Genomic DNA, 21,308 nt, shown 5'->3' with positions numbered 1-21,308 from the left:
GGGTTATTGCACTGTACTCTTAGAGACGTGACCACAAACTGTATGACTGCAGTTTTGTTTAGCTGTTTTAATTAAGGGTTTTGAGTTGTTCTAAAGCTGTTTTATCTCTCTAGCTGAGGAAAGCAGCAGTAGTGACAGCATGTGGATGAACAGGGAGCAGACAATGCACACACCTGTCATGATGCAGACGCCGCAACTCACTTCCACCATCATGAGGGAGCCCAAAAGATTGCGGCCCGAAGAAAGCTACATGGGTGTCTATCCAATGCAACCTGAACACCACCAACCTCCGCTCGATTACAAGTATATACACGCTTCTCTCCTCTGTGCTTTGCTGCTGCTACTAAAATATGTGGTCTGCCCTTCTTTTAAAATCTTGTTTATTCTTCTTTCAAGTACGCAGGTGACATGGATGTTAGCTCAAAGGCAGCAGGAAGAAGTAGCGAGACAGCAGCAGGAGAGAGCAGCCATGAACTACGTGAAGCTGAGAACCAACCTGCAGCATGCCATGTAAGCTCAAGCAACAATTGCTTATATATAATGTTGCTTATTCTTTGCTAGTATGTTTTGTCCTTAGGTTTACATTATTTATCTCTTAATTGTAGTCAAATGTGCCCTGATACATCAGGCCAAGATCTAAAGAACTCTGAAACTAGCTTCCTTTGGGCGTTTAGTCTCAGGTTTCTCACATTAACTTTCCCAATGCCACACAGCAAAGTGCCTTTGAAATTGGTGGAGTTTCAGGTACAACAACAACAACAACAACAACAACAACAACAACAACAACAACAACTTTTTTTTTATTATGCCACCCATCTGACTGGGTTGCATAAAATCACAGTAAACATCAAATGTTTAAAATGTTCCATTCTTTTGGAACAGCTGCTCTCAACCTGTTCATTCTGCCCTGCGTACCTGAATTATAGGCAATGTGTTTGCCACATTGGACACAAATTTATATCAACAGAACTAGCTAGCTTGCCAGGGGATGGGGTGGGGGACAAGGAGGAATTGCAGTTGCACCAGTTCCAGAGCCATAGCAAGATATAGATGGGAAGACAAATGAGAATACGATGTGGACTGTGTTCAAGGAATATTTGTCTTTGACTAGAACCCTGGACAGTCATTTCACGGTGCAAGCCTTTGAATGCAGCCATCATCTTAAAAGAGTTGCTGAATCCCTTCTCATAGTTAGTTAAAAATGATGCATTATGTGCCTGCCTATATCGAGGGCAAAGCACTCCCGTTGCTTTCCGAAGCCACTTACTCTTTGAAAACTGCTAGTGTTGGGTCTTGATGCAAACTATATATCTTTGAGATTGTTCTTAATTTATGTTTCAAACATACATATTGGTGAAAGGCTAGGCATTGCTCACACATTTATTTATTACATTTTTAGTTGTTTCATTCTCTGAGTTACTTTTTTTGAGATAAACTTTTGAGAGCTTCCGATAGACAAGAGTTTTTATTGCCAGTGCTTACTTTCTGTAAGTAACTTGATGGTAAACGCCAATGGGTTTTTTATATAACAATTATATGTATTACATGACTAAGTTAAAGTTCTGTATTAATATTTAAATATCAGTCGACGTGGCACAAGTCTAATGGAGGATGACGAGGAGCCAATTGTGGAAGATGTGATGATGTCATCAGAAGGGCGCATTGAAGATCTCAATGAAGGCATGGATTTCGATACCATGGACATAGATTTAGTAAGAAAAATCAATTACTGCTATCTTAAAGCTTTTCCCCTGCTGTATCTGTCTTCATAAGATGGCTATAGCATTGCACTGATTCTGCCACAGCAGGTTTTAGGACTCTGCTGCAAATGCAGCTTTTGTACCAACCAAATCTGGATGCACCATTTCTTTGTCTAATACGTCAACTAAATTAAATGTTAACAGATCTCTAGATTTTATTCACTGGCTGACACATTTTAAATAAAACTCGTAGAAGTATGTGTATTAATTTTAGATTGTCTAAGCAGATTGCATAAATAAACATCCAAATATGATGATACCTGGTTTTCTTTTCAGCCACCATCAAAGAATAGGAGAGAGAGAACAGAGCTAAAGCCAGATTTCTTTGATCCTGCTTCAATCATGGATGAATCTGTAAGTGTGATATGACAAGCTGGGTAATGTATTTAATTGCAGTTATTTGATGATCTACAAATTAGTTTGTTAGGGCAAACATCACTTCCTTCTTGGCAGCTGTGGTAAGGACCTTCCCCTTGGCTCAGAGCTTGGAAGGTGCTAGCACATAAATTCTGCATTCATTCAAGAAGTACTCCCAATTGAGTCTGAAGGTTGCCATGAAATGGGCTGCCCCTTCCTCCTGAGTTTGTAGCTAGTGGGGGAATTGTTACTGGCCTCTAGTTACAGTTCTGGTGCCCCTGAAGCTCATGGTGAGATGAGGCACAGAACCACAAATTTTGAATACTCTAGTGAAAATGTGGACCTATAAAAATAGAAAAAAAGTTACAATAAAAAACAAGAGACTAAACACCACAGAACCTTTCTCCTAGGGAGTATCTTTCCAATGTAAAAACAAATGTATGAGTTATTGGGCTCTATATTTACTTAAAAGTCTATTTGACTTGTATTTCATTCACTCATAAGTAGATCAGGAGTTGGGAAGAGCCTTTGAAGGTGATCTTGTAAACTGTTTAGTCACACAAACACCCCAGCTGCTGTTTCCTGACTGCTAAAAGGCTCTTCAATCCTGGGAAAATTAATAATAAATGGCATATTTTTACAGTATTTAATCTAAACCACAATCCACTTAAAATGAGCATCCTATTGCCCTTCCAGCTTCCTTTCTTTTCTTGCATTTATATCCTCCCCCTTTCCCATCACGGAACCTAAGTTGTCAAATGTTTGTCAGGAGTACAGTGGTGCCTCGCAAGACGAATTTAATTTGTTCCGCGAGTCAATTCGTTTTGCGAAAAATTCGTCTTGCGAATCACGGTTTCCCATAGGAATGCATTGAAATTTATTTTTTTGCCCATAGGAACGCATTAAATTTCAATGCATTCCTATGGGAAACCATGATTCGCAAGACAAATTTTTTGCAAAACGAATTTGTCTTGAGAGTCACCATCAGATCGCAAGACGCATTCATCTTGTGAAAAATGCGTCTTGCAGGGCATTTGTCTTGCGAGGTACCACTGTAGTCCTTTTCTGTCAAGGGTGTGACCACAAAATAGCTACCAATGTGTGTTTGGGTGGGGTGATAAGCTATTTTGTGGCTAGTTATAAACTTTTAAGAGCACCCTCTGACTCAATGTATTTTCTACATGTGTGATTCTTAGTCCTGTCTCTGTTTTCATTTCATTTCATTATATTCTTCCCATCCCTAGTCTCTGATCTCCCCCCTTCCTTTCTTTTTCTTTCCTTGGGTTGGTGGTGAATTTTTTGTAAGCAGCTGTAATCCTGGGTCCCCCAAATGCATTGCTTAAAGTCAACACCATGCATTTGGGGGCTTTAAGATAGCAGCGACCTGCTGCGTATGGCAAATGAACATCTCTCTTACAAAAGTGCCATTGCCTTCCATTCTTGGGAGCATTAGGATAGGTAGGATAGAGGGAACAGCAGCAGGGGTGGATTGGTGGGAGGTGCACCAGGGAATGCTGGCCTAGAGTAAATCAGTCAGTTCCTTTTGCTTGAATAGGAAAAGTAGCATTTTATCAATTGCACCACAAGATGGCAGTAAATACTGAATTATTTGATCAGAAAGTCTTGTGGCAACTGTAAATGCATAATTTTTAGAAATAGACAGACTTTGACTTTTAATTTCAGAAGGAAACTGTAACCTTTACTAGACTTCTTTTAACTTGTCCCTCCAAGCCATAAGTTTTATTTCATTGTTTTTCTAGCACAGACACTTGAAAGGGAAACAACTGGTAGATACGGAAATGTGCATATAAAGAAATGCACTTTGATTCAAAGTTTACCCTTGGTTTCTCTAAACATAAATATTTTTTTAGTACAGTTCTAATAATTCTAATGCAACCACAGTTGGAAAAATGAAAAGTCTTCACTTCTAGTGACCTACTTTCTGTATTCTACAGATTCATGTTAAATATTGTCTTGATATGCTCAATCCAACTGAAATTATTTGCATTACATTTCTTCTGCATGTAGCTGGAATATGTTGTAGCTTAAATATGAATAAGCTGCATTACCTTCTGGATTTGCAGTTCTTTGTATATTTCCACTAACCCAATTTCATTATGCGGAAAAGAGAAAAAGTTGTAATACTCTATAATGATTGGTATTTTCTACTTAGTATTTACTGGGATATGGGCCTCCCCACTTCAGGCTAAACTCCCTCAGGGGAAAGGGGTTGGGGGCTGCATGTCCAAAGCAGGTAGGACCAGCACCCAAAGTGTCCAAGGACAAAAGGTACACACAAACACAACCCCATTCTCTCTTTCCATGGTGATTGCTTGCAGTGAGAAGGAGTTCCCTAGATAGGGCAAGCAGTGATTTAGCATCTACACTTAGGGCTCCCCTTTCTCAGTGGATGTTGTATGATAAGAGGCCTGTCAGACAGCTTCACACTGCTGGTGTATACACTAAAAGTATTTTCTGTTTATAGATATTAACTGCTGTAGACATTGGTGAAAAAAAATTACAACCTGATCTCTCAACTTCATACATTTCCCCCCTCTCTTCTAGGTTCTTGGGGTATCAATGTTTTAATACCAGTACAACCGATAACTCCATGCTGAAGTTTTCTAATGTGGAAGAGATTTTTAAAATAAAAAACATGTGGTAGATACAGCGATATTCTAAATAAGATTTTTTCTCTAAGGAGAATGATGTGCTTAAAAGATCCAGTACATTTAAGAGGCAGTTTTGTTTGCCTGAAACATAAAGGACAAGTAAACAACTTGAGGATAAGCTACAGTTTCTGTTGGCAAACCAGTATTTTATTTATGTAATATTAGTTTATTTCCAAATCATAGTAAATAATCACTTTTTTGAAATTCGTAGCTGTTGGATAGGGGCTTGGTGCATTTTCAAGCCCTCCTCTTTATAATTTTTCTGATAGAATTCAAATAATCATGACTTATTCTAGATTACTGTTGAAATTATGAGCTGAAATGATGGGATGGTTCAGAGAATCATTGACTTGTTGGAAGGGACTTGAAGCATTTTCAGCGAAATGCTATAAATTTTGGTGAACTGAAGCATTGGTTAAGTTACAATAATCATAGAGAGAAATAAATTTACAAGCTGATCGTTTTACTCAAAAGCTATTTTAGGATCTAAAAAAAGTAATGCCCAAGCCTCCCAAAACTTGCTTATTGCATATTCATGAAATATTCAGAAACCATAAACTGCCAGAAAGCACTGAGATCAATCCTGCTTACCCATTTATGACCCTGAGAGTTTGCTTGTCCTTTAAGAAAAATGTAATGTTGTGAAATTCCTTCCAGTAGTGCCACTGTATTTTGTCTCCAAATAAAGAAGCTTATTGTAGTATGTTTGCAGAAAAAAAAAATCTAAACAAAAAAATATACAGCTTATTAGAGTGTGGGAATAGGGGTCTAAATTCTAAATAAAATAAATATATATATATAAATATACATACATATATATATATATATATATATAAATTGGTGCTGATTTTATAATTGCGCAGTTTGTTTAGTTTTTTCTTACTTTTAAATTCCAGCTTAAAAATTATGAGGTTTCAGAAATATATTGAAAGTTTAACAATGTTTAAAAATAGATGAGCATGAGAACTCATGCTTTAAAAATGATTTTTAATTTTGTATTTTATATTGGTTTATCTATCTCTGTCTTTGCAAGCAGTCTTCAGGTTAATACTTCTAACAGGTTACAGTACATTTCCTCTGTATGTAAATTAAATTGGATAATAGAATTCATCAATTCCCCCCATAATATTCTTTGAAAGCTAAGCTTTAAATTTCATTTCATGACTTTTTCACAATTAAATTTAACCATTCTAAATAAAAACATGGTTCTATGCCATTTTGACATCAACTCACTGCAAGGCTTAGGCAGCTACACATCACTTTAAAGGAAATGTTAACTTATATTACATATGTATATTTTTTGTCAGTTGTCTCTCAGCTCTTGAGGTATATAATTTCTAATCATTCCATGCGCCTTAAAATGCTTGCAATACAATAATTTCCTCAGATAAGCAAATATTTTTAAAAAGGCCTCTTATTCATTCAAAAAATAAAATTGTGGGCTGTGGTAGCCATAAACCATAGGTTTTCTAAAGTATCGTGATGACATAATTATTTTGAAAAATCATGGGTTAATGAACACACAGAGCCAATCTGCCTAGCTTCATACTGTCATGTCTAAAAACATACTGCCTATACCCCCCCTTCTCCACACCACTGCATTTAAATGGAACTGCTGAAAGGACTGTATATATGATTTAAACTTAAGCTGATTTTTTTCTTACTCTTGAAGGAGTGTTTCTTTGTGAAAGCAGTTCTTACAGCTTTATGTTTTCAAACTAAAAATGTTTTATATATTTACCTTAACCTGTTGTCCTCCACATTCTATTGTCCTAATTGTACTGTTTTCTGATTTGTATTTATGTCTTGAGACAAGTAACTTTTTGAATAAAAATAAACCTACAGTATGTTGTAAGTTTGATCTTTTGGAATCAAGGGTAGAGGAGAAAATAAAAAATAGTATGAATGGTGCAAATGTTATGTTTATAAAAATTAAAGCTTTTTCCATGTCTTTGAGTTTTTGTCTCAGAATTGGGATAATGTATGGGAAATGCACTGTTTTATATTTGTAATAAATTGTACAAGTTTTTAAAATGTGAATAAAGCACTAATTGGGTTAATAATTTAAAGTAGAGATGTTATGCAATGATGATTGGTGTAAACATTTCTTTAATTGAAGATAAGTTTGTGTCTCCTCCCCCTCACCCCCATTTTCCTACCTGCCCGAATTGTAATTGTATTTATCAAGCGCATCAAGAGAAAAGAATTTTTAGGGATATAAGCTGTTCACTGGTGTTCATTAAAGTTGTTGAAAGTCCAAGCTCTGCAGAAGCCCTAGCACCTGTATTAAGTTGGTCTGATTTAAACTGTTCTGATTTTGTGTTGCTACTGTAATTGTGGGCATATGCATACAATCTTATCAAAACTTAATAATGACCGATGTTGCATTCTGATGGACACTTATTTGAAAATAAGAACCAATAGCAAAGATTTCTAAGAATGCATAGGCACTATATGTTGAAATCAGTGGGATTTAAGTTTCCATTGTTTTCAGTGAGACCTTGTGTAACTGACATCTATCCATAATGCATGACACAAGATGAATCACATACATACACATATACATACCGTACATAATATTGTATGCTGCCTTTCCATAGTTCCATATTCAAGACTGCTTACAACCTGAAAAAATACATAACTGTAACATGGCAAAAGTGGTCATAAACAATAAAAAGACGTCCAAAAAATACACAACCAAGCTGAACAATTTCCAGCTAAATCACAAGATGTAAAATAAAAGTACAAAAAACAACAGCATCACCCCCTACCCCCCAAAAACAGCCCAGCCCAAGAGTCTGTTCAGCATCCTCAGTTTTTGTAGTTGTAGTCAGGTCTCTTCCCTCCCAGGCCAAGTTGAAAAGGCCTGCAAGGCAAGGAGGCCTTCAAGGACTCACAGCTGAGATGGTCTCAAACTTCTTCTGTCTGTTTTTCACCTTGGAAAGCTAGCCTGAGAGTTTCGGAGCTTGTAACAAGCTACTCTGCTATATCAAGATGGGGGAAAACTTCACACTACAGGATTTGACAAATTACAAATTTTCAAACATTTTTACTGTTTACATGGATGGAGTCACATAAATGTACCTTCTGAATTAACTTAATCCACCTGCAGTTCTGATTTCAGTGTCAGTTTCCCAGAATTTGGCACCCCCCCCCATTTTTCATATATGATTTACCTGAGATTCCTGCATTGCAGGGTTTTGAACTAGATTACCCTCGGGATCACTTCCAACTCTAGAATTCTGTGATTCTATTCGACACCTCAAGCAGCTTCTATACAAAACATGTCTAGTGTCCTGTCATAGCTGCCCTATTTGCATAAAGCATACCCAAACAACTGGGTGTGATGCATATGCAGATTTAGTGGCCCAGCTTAACATGCTGCATGCAGAGATGCTCTTCCGCAATGAAGTACTGGCAAGTTTCTCTTGATGTGCCAATTCTCAATTCACTGAAAAGGTAAACCACCGTGAAGTGCAAATATTTAAAAATATATGCACCAACAACCTTCACATATACAAGGAGTTTCAAAAATGTGTACAAAATCTCATGCTCGAAGTCTTAAAAGTCCAGTATAAAGTGCAATAATCAAGTCCGATAGTAAAGTGCTAGCACAAAGAATGAGAATTATGAGCTTCGGTAGTCTTGTTAAGCTTTTGCACATGAACCTTTGAAAGGGTCCGCCCCCTAGGAAACCATTCCTGTGAAACGGGGAAGAAGCTGGCCACCCGTCGGATGAGATAAGAACGCATGGGAAGAGATAAGAATGCATGATACATCATAGCACTTTACTATCGGACTTGATTATTGCACTTCGAGCATGAGATTTTGTACACATTTTTGAAACTCCTTGTATATGTGAAGGTTGTTGGTGCATATATTTTTAAATATTTGCACTTCACGGTGGTTTACCTTTTCATTGTTTTGCTAACTACTGTGTGGTCTGTCTGTTACTGCAATTCTCAATTCACTGGCTGCACATTGTGGAGTTGGGGGTCAGCATTCCTGCACTACATTTTCCACTTGCATGTTACTGACAGCCTCCAGCAGGTGCAAGACATTTTACCACTGAGGGAGAATGGTGCCTCTCCCATTGTTAGTTATGGGTGCCTTTTTAATATAATGAAAACAACAGGGAAGAGTCACCGCTTCTTTGCCTCCTGCCTTCTCTACAGCCTGAGTCATTTTTGGCAAATTTGCATGGTCCTTGCAAACAAGGCAGACACAAGAATGCCATTGTGAAGAAGATTGCTACATGCCTAGAGGCGGCAGCCAGTGGAGTGGTTGGCATAGTGCAGGCACAGCAGGCAGGACCAATCCAACACTCACTGCCTTGCCCCCTTGACTTCATTGACTAGCCTTCATAGCCTCATAGCTTCATAGCTTCATAGACTAGTATTTCTTAACCATAGAATCTTAAAATTGTGGAGTTGGAAGGGACTTCAAGGGTCATCTAGTCCAACCCCCTGCAGTGTAGGAATCTTCTGCTCAACATGAGGCTTGTACTCACAACCCTGAGATTAAAAGTCTCATGCTCTACCTACTGAGCTTGTCTACTCTTGGAAGTCTAAGCTGGTGACCATCACTACATTCTGAGGCACTGAATTCCACAGTTTACATCCTGTTCACATCTCTGCTTAGGAAAAGGGAGTCTAAAGACCACTCAGACTGGAAAGCCACTGCCTCTTGTAATAAACTATCCTGGGTTAGATTGGCGGTGGCTAATCTGTGGATCTCCAAAAATTATTGGACATTTAGACACATCAATCCCAGCCAGGGCAAATAGGCAGGGACTACTGGAGTTGTCCAGCAACACAGTCCTGGGGAATCCATCACAGTAATTTGCAGGTTGTCCCTCTAAGAGTGAGAGCTCGGAAATCTCCAAATCTCTCATCAGCATTTAACTCAATTTAAGCAGCACTTGCATTCTCTATAAATGACAAACATAAAAACCCGCCATTTATGAGTAAAACAATAAACCAGACCAGCTTCCCCAAATCTGTTCATTACTTATTTCATTACTTCTAAATGGAAAACTTACAAATTCACAGCCATTATGTCCTCCCCGAATATGCGAGTACATGACTGCTGCCTTCTCTACAAGCAGTCAATTTGTAAATGTTTACATGAGCACAACCCCTCCCCATTCAAGGCTGCAGTCCTATCCCCACTTACGTGGAAGCAAGCCCTGTTAACTTCCTTTACTTCCGAATAGGCACGGCTAGAGCTGCGTTGTTTCTTTAATAAAGTCGCAAAGATGCTGGTGGCATTTTAAAATTTAGCAAATGCATTGTGCCACAGGCTTTTGTGGACCATTTTTGTAAAGTGCACTTGGCAAAGCAGGGACATGAAATAGTAAATAGGTTAGGCTGCAATCCAACGGCAATTTACCTGGGAGTAAGTCCCATTGAACTCAGTAGGACTTCTGCGTAGAGATGCATAGGAAGGTGCTGTCAAGTGACACCTGAATTCCAACCACTCCATAACACATATGGTTAATAAAAACCATACTAAAAAGAACATTTAAGCACATGCCAGTTGCATGTTTCCATGCTGGATTGGAAAAGGCCCAAATTGGCTAAGGAAAAAAAAAGAAAGAAACTTCAAACTGGAACATTTTAAACAGTTCTTAGCTTTCGCTTCACAACCCTGAATTCACATGGCAGATACAACATCACGTTAAATGACACAGCCTTTGATAAACATTAAATCCTGTCTCCCAAGTCTCCCAATAATGATTTGAAAAAAGGGAATATATTTCTAACTACTGCAGGGGAGAATCGGAGAATAGTCCATAATTTTGACGCGAGGAAAAGCAGGATGGGGAAAGCAGAAAGAGAGATGTGTTATTTTAAATGGTGTGTGTGCGCGAGTGCTGCTTTTAGTTCAAGGCTGGGGGATGCGGATGGGGAGGAGAGATCTAGTTCTGCAGCCACAAAACTGCTCTTTGCCCACTGATTTAGTGGATCCAAAAACAAAACCCCAGGTAGCGAGGAGGCTGACTTGGTTGCGGGATCTCTCTTGGGATCCCAAGTTCCTCTCCCGAAGCGATCGGATGTTCAGGGTTCGTCCCCGATTTCCAATAGGGAAGTGAAACTTCCTCTCATTTGTGCTTTAAAAACAAAGTATGTTACCGAAATGTAGGATATCGAAGGGGCTGCTATCCTCAGCAAGCGCGCTGGCTAGGAAGGATTGCTTCCGTGTAGACCTGGCTGGTCAGTGTTACCCAGGCAGCGAGAGCACATATGCTTTGTAAAAAGCATCGATGGTGGCAGTTTATTTAATAGTCTGGGGTGATACAGAAGATCATCCAGCCGAAACCTCCAGACATCCTGAATAGGGTAAGCCCCATATCAGGGGGCAGCGTTCCAGCATCCTTTGGAGCTCTGCAAACCAACTTTAATGATGGTATACAAGGAGGTGTTTTTTAAACACGCCTCAGATATTTATTTGTTGTATTTATATCCCACCTGAGTTCAAGATGGCGCATTGCTCTCTTTTTCCTCACTTAATCTCCACAAAGGTAGGTGGTTGGGCTGAGAAGACATGACTAGCCTAAGGTCACCCCGTAAGCTTCATCATGGCGGAGTAGGCATTCGAACCCTGGTCCTACTCCTAACACTCTAAACCACCCCACCACCACACAGAAATGGTCAGTTGTTGGACGTGGAATCGCACAGGCTGTGATTTATTTATTTTTTCAAGTTCCGTGAGTTAATAAAAACCTCAACTGAAAAGGTGTATTCTTGGGAAATTCTGCGCAAACGCCTCGAAGGACCCAAGAACTGCCCCGTGGATCGTGCCCTCAAATCACCAATAAATTAATGTAATTGGATGCGTCTTTCCCTCCCTCCCCCAACACTACACCCAGAAACTGCCACGTGCTCTACTTGACTGGTTCTGCTTTTGCACTGGTTCCTTTGAAACTGCAAAGCTTTCAAACAAAGCAAAGGCCGGCCCAACTGGGTTAGGTCGATCTCCGCCTGTCCCCCCGCCCCCGAAGCAAGCCCCACTGAGCATTGAGAGAGCCAATCAGAGCAGCGAGGAGAAGCCCACAAGGCAGAAGGAGCAGAAAAAGCAACTTTCCGATAAAGGGAGGAGTGCCCAGGAGGTGACAAATCGCCCCTTCTCCCGCATTGACGTTGCTCTGATTCAGATTTAAAGAGCGGGTCTTTCAGCGCTCCGACAAGGAGCGTTAAAGTTCTGCCTGGAAATGGGTGGGGGGAGGGGAATGTGTCCATAAGCCCTAAGCTAGGGATGGCCCTAGTTCTACTTCACCTGCACGCACACATACCCCCGCGCACCTAAGCACCTACTCAGAGTTTCTCCAAGGCATTGCTGTACACAACTTCTTTTCCCAGGCTCCAGCAACAGGAACCCACGAGGCGCACAAGCCCCAGCCCCTTGGTGAGCTTTCTCGCGCTCACAAAAGCCCCTGGTGCTGGCAGGAGCTAGGAGCGGAGCAGTGGGTGTGCGTGCTTCGACTCTAGCTCTCCAAAAATTGAGTAAACTAAGAGCGCCCCGCAGTGGCGTTGGTTACAATAGTCACTCCAACAGCAGCACGAGTTCCGTTTTAGGCAAGAATCAGGAAAGAGAGAGAGAGAGAGAAGAAATATTCTCACCACTCACAGCTACCCACTCCCTCCTGCTGGCCTTGCACCTGTTGAGCCTTTCACCACCAGGCAAGCTAGTCCCAGCAGCTGAGAGAAGCAGCAGTCAAATGCATTGAACATTGCTGAGGGTTTGTGATCAAGCCTACTTAGTGGCAATGAAGGCAGCAAAGAAGGCATGTTTTGGTGCCTTCATTCATGGGCATAGCCAGGCTTTATGTTAGTGGCGGCAGAGACTCAGTTAAGTATTTTTATTGATTTGCTTTATTTGGGGGGGGGGCAGCTGCCCCTGCCCCTGCCCCGCCTTAGGCTATGCCCATGCCCCAAATCTTGAGGGTCATGCTAGGCGTCCCTGCAGTGGTGGCAGGCCTCGCCAGGCCTTACTGCCTCCTCCTGACACACGTGAAGTCCAGGGGCGTACCCAGGATCAAAACTAGGGGGGCAAGGGGTGGGGCCAAGACATGGGAGGGGAGGGGCCACAAAGTGGGAATGTGGGCGGGGCTACGGAGCCCAGGTGAAACTGACTCCGGTCTCACCTAGGCGCCGCGAAGCTTTTTGCAGTCGGAGACGCAGGGGCTCCGCTGACTGCACGCAGCCAGGGCGCTCGCTCTGGCCCGCCGGGCTGCCCCCAGTGCACTATGGCCAGGACCCCGGCGGAGCGCGCAGCTGTGGGCAAGAGCGGCGCTGCCAGCGGGGCTGGTGGGCAGAGGCGAGTTCCACGGGCAGCGGAGCGTGAGTTTGGCATTCCCGCCCGCCGCGCCCTCCAGCTTCCCGCCGCGCTCTCTGGTTCCCCACCGCGCTTGGCTTTGCTGGAGGGCGCGACAGGGTGCTGGAGTGAGGGCACGGTGTGGTGCGGTGGGTGGGAACGCCAAACTCGCGCTCCGCCGGGCTGTGCTCCGCCTCTGCCCACCAGCCCTGTCAGCAGCGCCGCTCTCGCCCACAGCTGCGCCGGCCCCGCTTCGGGGGGGGGGGCAGCTGCCCGCGCTGGGTACGCCCATGGTGAAGTCACATGTGTGTGTTGCACATGTGACATCAGGTGCACATGACAAGCCTCCCCAATGTCTCATGGAACTCGGCACTTCTGGCCACCCTGCAGAGCTTTTTTGGGTAGTATGAGACCTTTTACAGTCTGGCCTAAAGGAGGTACCAGTAGCAAAACTGATCATAGCTCACTGTGACTTGTTGACAAAGCATTTTGAAGACTAAATTACTTGCATCTGCTGAGAACTCGTCTCCAATATTACACAGATTAATCTCAAGGGGGTTCCCTTGTCTTGTTGGATGAGTTTCAGTAAGGCCCAAGGACACAGACATAGCACTCGGATCGGTCAGAGCAACAGAGGGAGGTGATTAATGTTTTCTTGTGAGAGGAGGTGGTTCCTGCTTGCTTGAAGGAGGCAGTTCCTTAAGAAACCCTCCCTGGATTTGTAAAATCTAAGCAATTACTCGTCAGTTGCCAATCTACCCTTCTTGGGCAAGGTTCTTAAGCAGGTGGTCATGGACCAGATCCAGGCTCTGTTGGATGAAGCCAATTTGTAGATCCATTTCAGTTGGGTTTTAGGGAGAGAAACTGTTTTGATTGTTCTGTATAATGTCAGGAGAGACATGTGTCCCTGTTAATTCTTGACTTTTGATACCATTGACCTTGATATCTTTCTGGAGTGGCTGCCTGAGTTAGGAGTAGGTAGAACCACTTTGTGGTGGCCCCAGTCCTACTCGGATGTTCACTTCCAGAGGGTAATGCTTGGGGAATGTTCAGTCCCATGGAACTTTCAATATGGGCTTCCTCAGTGTTTGATTTTGTCCCCTATGCTGTTTAACATCTATGTGAAACTGCTGAGTAGGGACACCCAGAGTTTTTGGAATACATTGCCACCAATATGCTGATAACTCACAGCTCTAATTCTCCTTTACATCTTCAGGTGTGACGATGGATATGCAGGACCATTGTCTGGCCTCAGTAATGGACTGGATGAGAGCCAACAAAACGAAGCTCAATCCAGATGAGACTGAGTCACTGTTAGTGGGAGGCTCCCTGGACCAGATGGGTGGTGCCCTGCTCTTGATGCGGTTACACTGCCTCTGAAGGAGCAGGTACATAGTTTAGGAGTCTTTCTGGATCATTTACTGCACGGGTGTCAAACACAAGGCCCCCGGGCCAAATCCGGCCCGCCAGACCTAATCATGTGGCCCGCCGAGCGCCCCAGCCAGCGGGACCCAGCAGCGGGACCCTGCTGCTGAAGCGCTGCGCCGACAAAGCGCCGACAAACAGCTGGGGCCGGGGGGTAGAAAGGTGACCGGAGCAGCGCTGCGTGGAGCGCCCCGAGCCACAGCAGGAGAAGGAGGAGGCAGCTTGCCGGGTCAGCACCCGGCAGCGCCACACGGAGAGTCCTGAGCCTCTGTGACACAGCAGTGCTCTGTAGCACTTTGAATCCTCCTCCTCCTGCCACGGCTCAGCGCCTGGAAATGGTTGCTGCTGCTGCTGCTGAAGCACAGACAAAGCACCCAGCAGCGCCTCATGGAGGAGGAGGAGGATTCAAAGTGCTACAGAGCACTGCTGCGTCCCAGAGGCTCAGGACTCTCCGCACGGCGCTGCCGGGCACCGACCCGGCAAGCCTCCTCCTCCTCCTCTTCTTGCCTCACCTCCTCCTCCTCGTGCAACTCTGAGGCTTTACGGACTTCTCCTAAAACGGACACCCGCTGCCTCACGCTGCACGGGAAATGCTTTTTGCCCCTGGGTCCCTTCGCGCTCTTTTCTGGCGCTGAATCAAGGCGGCGACCCCCCTCCCTTTCTTTCTTCCTCTCTCTCGTTCTTATTCTTTCTTTCCCTCTCCTTCCTTCCTTCTTTATCTCTTGTCTTCTCTCCCTCTTTCTTTTTATTTCCTTCTTTATTCCTTCTTTCCTACTCTTCTTTCTCTCACCTCTTTCCTTCCTCTCTTCCTCCTGCTCCCTCTTTTCTTCCTCCCTCCCTTCCCTCCCCTCCCTCTCCCTCTCCTCAGAAACATAGGATGCTGCTTTATACTTCTGGCCCTTAAACCCTGGAACCAGGAGAGCAGCTCCAGTGAGTCAACCTCAGCCAGTCCCTTTGGTGAAGGGTGGTGGCTCACTGGCAGAACATCTGTCCTGCATGCAGAAGGACCCCAGCATCTCCAGGTACTAGTAGCTCTGCAAAGGTCCTGCATGAAACCCTAGCGAGCCTCCACCACCCAGTGCAGTTACCAAAAATCATTTTTCAATAAATTGTACAATAATTGTACATTTGAATATCTACTTGCCATTATTCTGACTATGTTTCTGCTTTCAGAGCTAGTTATTACTTACATTATTACAAAAAAACAGTAATAATTGAATGCAGTGACAATAATTTATGATAATAAAGAGTGGACACATAGTCCTACAGATACAACCGGCTCTTTGAGGGTGACCAAACTGCTGATGCGGCCCCCGATGAATTTGAGTTTGACACCCCTGATTTACTGTCTCTTGAGGCTCAGGTGGCCACAATGGCGTAGAAAGCTTTCTATCAACTTTGGTTGGTAGCCCAGCTGTGCCCCTATCTGGACAGAGACAGCCTAACTACTGCTTTCTAAGCTTTGGTAACCTCTAGCTTAGATTAGTGCAACGTGTTATATGTGGGGTTGCCTTTGGAGATTGTTGGAAAGTTCAGCTGGTACAGAATTTGTTTTTCACCAAGGCAAGACAGTTTAAACATATAACATATAACACCAATCTTGGCCTGACTGCACTGGCTGCCAATTAGTGTCCATGTCCAATTCAAAGTGTTGGTTTTTACCTATAAAGCCTTAAACATTTCAGAATTGCAAAGTTTCTAGGACCGCCTTTCCCCATATGAACTACCACATGAGAGGTCTGGAAGGTGGGAACATGAGAATGGGCCTTTTCTGCAGTGGCTCCCTGTTTGTGTAATGCTCTCCCCAGGGAGGTTTGCTTGACACTTTCGTTACATATCTTTAGGTGCCAGGTGAAGACATTCCTTTTTCCTCCCAGGTCTTTGGCTGATTTAACAATCTGTGGTCTTTTAAACTTGTGTTTGGGTCTCTGTTTTTTTGTTTGTTATTATGGTATGTTTTATATTAGAAACTTCGCTCTTTGGATGAAGAGCAGTATAGTAAATAATAATAATAACACACTCTTTGGAACCCAGATCTGCCACTGTGGATCCTGCAGGTGGACCAGCTGTGAGCAGGTGCAGGCAAACTTCCTGTGTGTGGTGCCTCTATTCATGTCGTGAAAGCTGCTAAATACTAAGGCTGGCAAAGGAAAACTTTCATTTCCTGTTGCAGTTTTAATAACCAGCTTATTTTCCCTGTCCCATATCTGGCACCATGTCTTTTTGAAACAGGATCTTTGGTTTGAAAAATGGGCAAGCACATGAGTTATTTCTTCTTCTTCTTCGTATACAAAAGACAGCCACTGCCAGTTAGTGTAGACCAGGGGTGACCAACGAATGGCCCTCAAGATGCTGCAAGGCTGCAACTCAGTTGTCAGGGGTGTATGTTTGTTTATTAAATCACACAGGCAATAAACCAAGTAAAACAGGGGTGTCAAACTCAAATTCATTGGGGGCCGCATCAGCAGTTTGGTCACCCTCAAAGGGCCGGTTGTATCTGTAGGACTATGTGTCCACTCTTTATTATCATAAATTATTGTCACTGCATTCAATTATTACTGTTTTTTGTAATAATGTAAGTAATAGCTAACATAGTCAGAATAATGGCAAGTAGATATTCAAATGTACAATTATTGTACAATTTATTGAAAAATGATTTTGGTAACTGGTGGTGGAGGCTCACTAGGGTTTCATGCAGGAGCTTTGCAGAGCTACTGGTACCTGGAGATGCTGGGGTCCTTCTGCATGCAGGACAGATGTTCTGCCAGTGAGCCACCACCCTTCACCAAAGGGACTGGCTGAGGTTGACTCACTGGAGCTGTTCTCCTGGTTCCAGGGTTTAAGAGCCAGAAGTATAAAGCAGCATCCTATGTTTCTGAGGAGAGGGAGAGGGAGGGGAGGGGGGGAGGGAGGAAGGAAGAAAAGAGGGAATGGGAGGGAGGGAGGAAGGAAAGAGGTGAGAGAAAGAAGAGTAGGAAATAAGGAAGGGAATAAAGAAGGAAAGAAAAAGAAAGAGGGAGAGAAGACAGAGATAAAGAAGGAAGGAAGGAGAGGGAAAGAAAGAATAAGAATGAGGGAGAGGAAGAAAGATGGGAATGACGGAAGGAAGGAAGGAAGGAAGGAAGGAAGGAAGGAAGGAAGGAAGGAGGGAGCAGGAGGGAGAGAGGAAGGAAAGAGGGGAGAGAAAGAAGAGTATGAAAGAAGGAAGGGAATAAAGAAGGAAAGAAAAAGAAAGAGGGAGAGAAGACAGAGATAAAGAAGGAAGGAAGGAGAGGGAAAGAAAGAGTAAGAACGAGAGAGAGGAAGAAAGAAAGGGAAGGGGGGGTCGCCGCCTTGATTCAGCGCCAGAAAAGAGCGCGAAGGGACCCAGGGGCAAAAAGCATTTCCTGTGCAGCGTGAGGCAGCGGGTGTCCGTTTTAGGAGACGTGTGTAAAGCCTCAGAGTTGCACGTTCGTGAGGCTGAGCCACTGCTGAGCTCATGTTCATGAGGCTGAGCCACAGCAGGAGGAGGAGGAGGTGAGGCAAGAGGAGGAGAAGGCGGTGACTTGCCGGGTCGGTGCCCGGCAGCACCGTACGGAGAGTCCCGAGCCTCTGGGACGCAGCAGTGCTCTGTAGCACTTTGAATCCTCCTCCTCCTCCACGCGGCGCTGTGGGTGCTTTGTCTGTGCTTCAGCAGCAGCAGCAGCCGTTTCCAGGCGCCGAGCCGTGGCAGGAGGAGGAGGATTCAAAGTGCTACAGAGCACTGCTGCGTCGCAGAGGCTCGGGACTCTCCGTGCGGCGCTGCTGGGCGCTGACCTGGCAAGCTGCCTCCTCCTTCTCCTGCTGTGGCTCGGGGTGCTCCACGCAGCGCTGCTCCAGCTGCCTTTCTACCCCCCCCCAGGCCCCAGCTGTTTGTCGGCGCTTTGTCGGTGCGGCGCTTCAGCAGCAAGGTCCCGCTGCTGGGTCCCGCTGGCTGGGGTGCTCGGCGGGCCACATGACGAGGTCTGGCGGGCCGGATTTGGCCCCCGGGCCTTGTGTTTGACACCCGTGAAGTAAAATATCTAAAAGCAGGTCCAGTACACATGGAGTCTGGGAAAGGTATTCAGTAAGCACACACAAACAAAAGAAAACAGATGGCAGCAGCCTAAAATTTAATAGGAGGGATTTCAAACAGGTTGGTACCAAGACACTAAATTCCTACATTGTATGAAATGGGCCTTCTCCTAACATGACATCTGCAGGAGCTTCTCACCCACAGAGCAGAGTGATCAATTGCCTGGGCAACATTCAACAGGGAGCTGACACTAGCCATGCCTGAGGGCTGCATGCTGACTTTGTAAATACCTTTCCATGTTGACGGCTAGGATCCCAAGCACACTTACTGGGGATACAATACATGTGTGTGAGGGGACAAGGGGTTCAGGGAATGCTAACAGCCCCCACAATACTTAACTTGCCAGGTGTTTGCAACCTATGCTACCCCACTGTTGGTTGGTTATATAAGGGGCAATTTTTCAGATATCCCAGGCCCAAGCTGTATAGGATAATGGGAGGTCTGGTGCAACAACAGCTGGAGGTTTACCAGAGGTCACCAACCCTTGCTCCATAAAGTCCATAAAGTTTGTTTTTTCCACCCCAGCACAGATTTTAAAGAAGTGCAACAATTAGCACACCTCCGTTGCTCCATATTGTGTGTGTGTGTGTGTGTGTGTGTTTTGTAAGGCAGAGGGGGAAACGCTTTGGTCCTCCAGATGTTGCCTGGAGTACAATTCTCTTCGTCCCCACTGGGATCAACATCTGGAGAGAAACTTATTTCCTATTCCTGCTAGATAGAAATTGAAGGTTTTATTTTTTAAATGTATCTTTCTCAAGTTAACCAGCAGAGGGCATACATGAGTTAAAAAACCCTGAATAGTATCAACCTTAGAACAATTCTGAATGATTAAAATCTTCAAGTACTGTACAGTATTTGTACTTTCCAGAGAAAATTTCCAGCTAGTCTTCTGCAGCAAAAACAACAAAGGATTGTATCTAATGCAGGCATCCCCAAACTTCGGCCCTCCAGATGTTTTGGGCTACAATTCCCATCATCCCTGACCATTGGTCCTGTTAGCTAGATTCATGGGAGTTGTAGGCCAAAACATCTGGAGGGCTGCAGTTTGGGGATACCTGATCTAATGCTACTCCTACTCAGTAATCAAGTTAGAGATGTCCATTAACTTCAATAGGTCAACTCTGAGTAGGATTAGTATTACAAATACCCCAAAGCAGGCACCCCCAAACTCAGCCCTCCAGATGTTTTGGGACTACAGTTCCCATCATCCCTGACCACTAGTCCTGTTAGCTAGGGATGATGGGAGTTGTAGTCCCAAAACAGCTGGAGGGCCGAGTTTGGGGATGCCTGTCCCAAAGGGTCTTATGGTTGGTCATTCATGGCACAGACATCCTGGCATTAGTAAGCCCATTAACATCTTGAGTGTGATTAAATTAATCATTGCCATAGTTCAACCCACTATTAATCCCATCTGAGTCATCAGTGAAAGCAATGGACCTATTGAAGGTTTCCTGCTGTGACCGGGGTCACCAAAGTCTCTTTTCCTGTTTGCTCACCCACTTTCTGCCCCCTTTCTATTTTTTTTGTATTTTTAAAATTGCCAAGCGCATAAAGCTGAATGTGCACAAGTTAAATGTGCACAAGCTGTGGGTCTACTGTAATACAACTAAAACATTTCAGACAGCATAGTTGCGACTGGACATGCGAATAAGGTAAATCCAAATACAATAGTTTGTATAAATATTATTTAATGAGGCATATGCAATTACATATTACATTTGTAAACATTGTTCTGCCATTCAAATGCACAAGTCCATTGTCATAATCTCCATGTCTAAGGGAGGGCATAGCTCAGAGTCTTCCCCATAAGTGCCATATTTGTAAGAACTTGAGTTGTGTTCGAGCTCCTGTCAGGGAGAGGGGAGAGAAGTTTCATTTCCTAATGAGAAATTGATCCGATCCATGTTTACTTAGCAGTAAACGGCAGCTGTGTTAATTGAGGTTACTGCACTGTAAGTGTGCATAGAACTTTGGCACCTCAGGACCAAAATGGGGTATCTGATTGGCTTTACAGCACCATGGGACTGCTCTGCAATGACAGTAGACCATTTTGGATCAATAGGATGAAGTTTGAAACCTTTAGCCATGTGGACCAATAAGGCAAGGTTTTTCAACCCTCAGCCAAGCAGAGTATTCAATTGGTTTTTCCAGCTCATGTGACTCCCCCCCCTCTGCCATGACAGTAGGCCATCATGGGCCAATAGGCAAAGGTTTTGAACTCCCTAGCCAATCAGGGAAAGGGGAAAGGAGGACATGAGTCAAAACAGGGTATCCGATTGGCTTTACAGGGCCATGGGGCCTCTACGATGATAGTAGGCCATCATGGACAAATGCTTTGCAAATGTTATTAACACCCTAGCCATTGGACCCATAGGCTGAGGGATAATTTTATACGCTTCTTCTATGCTGCCTCTTCCTTGTCTTTTCTTTAAACGCCCCAGATGCTGCAACACTTCTTCACAGGGCAGCTGCTCCATCCCCTTGACTGTTTTAGTTACCCTATTTTTTAACACCACATTATCCTTTTTTTTTACCTGAGCTTGTAGATTGCACTGGGTTGTGCAATGAAGAATGCAAATAGTTACAAGTCCTTAGAGAGAAATGAATGAAGAACTGAACCACCAGAAATAGAATATCTCTGAGTCAAGGAAATCAGCAGCAAAAAAAAAAGGGGGGGGGGAAAGC

The 21,308-nt window shown here is 43.8% G+C and overlaps 1 protein-coding gene across 4 annotated transcripts in view; it reads left to right on the top strand.

The window, feature by feature from the left end:
• Window positions 1–7,049, top strand: part of STAG2 (STAG2 cohesin complex component) — a 71,860-nt gene extending 64,811 nt beyond the window's left edge. For all 4 annotated transcript variants that reach the window (XM_035112443.2, XM_035112445.2, XM_035112444.2 and 1 more), the window contains 5 exons: window positions 114–303; window positions 397–510; window positions 1,586–1,712; window positions 2,037–2,114; window positions 4,683–7,049. In XM_035112443.2, coding sequence (XP_034968334.1) covers window positions 114–303; window positions 397–510; window positions 1,586–1,712; window positions 2,037–2,114; window positions 4,683–4,706 — 533 coding nt within the window. In that variant the 3' untranslated portion in view covers window positions 4,707–7,049. The remainder of the gene's footprint in view (window positions 1–113; window positions 304–396; window positions 511–1,585; window positions 1,713–2,036; window positions 2,115–4,682) is intronic.
• The last annotated feature ends 14,259 nt before the right edge of the window (window positions 7,050–21,308 follow it).

This window comes from Zootoca vivipara, chromosome Z (assembly GCF_963506605.1).
Source record: "Zootoca vivipara chromosome Z, rZooViv1.1, whole genome shotgun sequence".
Classification (NCBI taxonomy): Eukaryota; Metazoa; Chordata; class Lepidosauria; order Squamata; family Lacertidae; genus Zootoca; species Zootoca vivipara.
The sequence above is the reverse complement of the archived record's forward strand: the minus strand, read 5'-3'. Positions and strand labels throughout refer to the sequence as shown.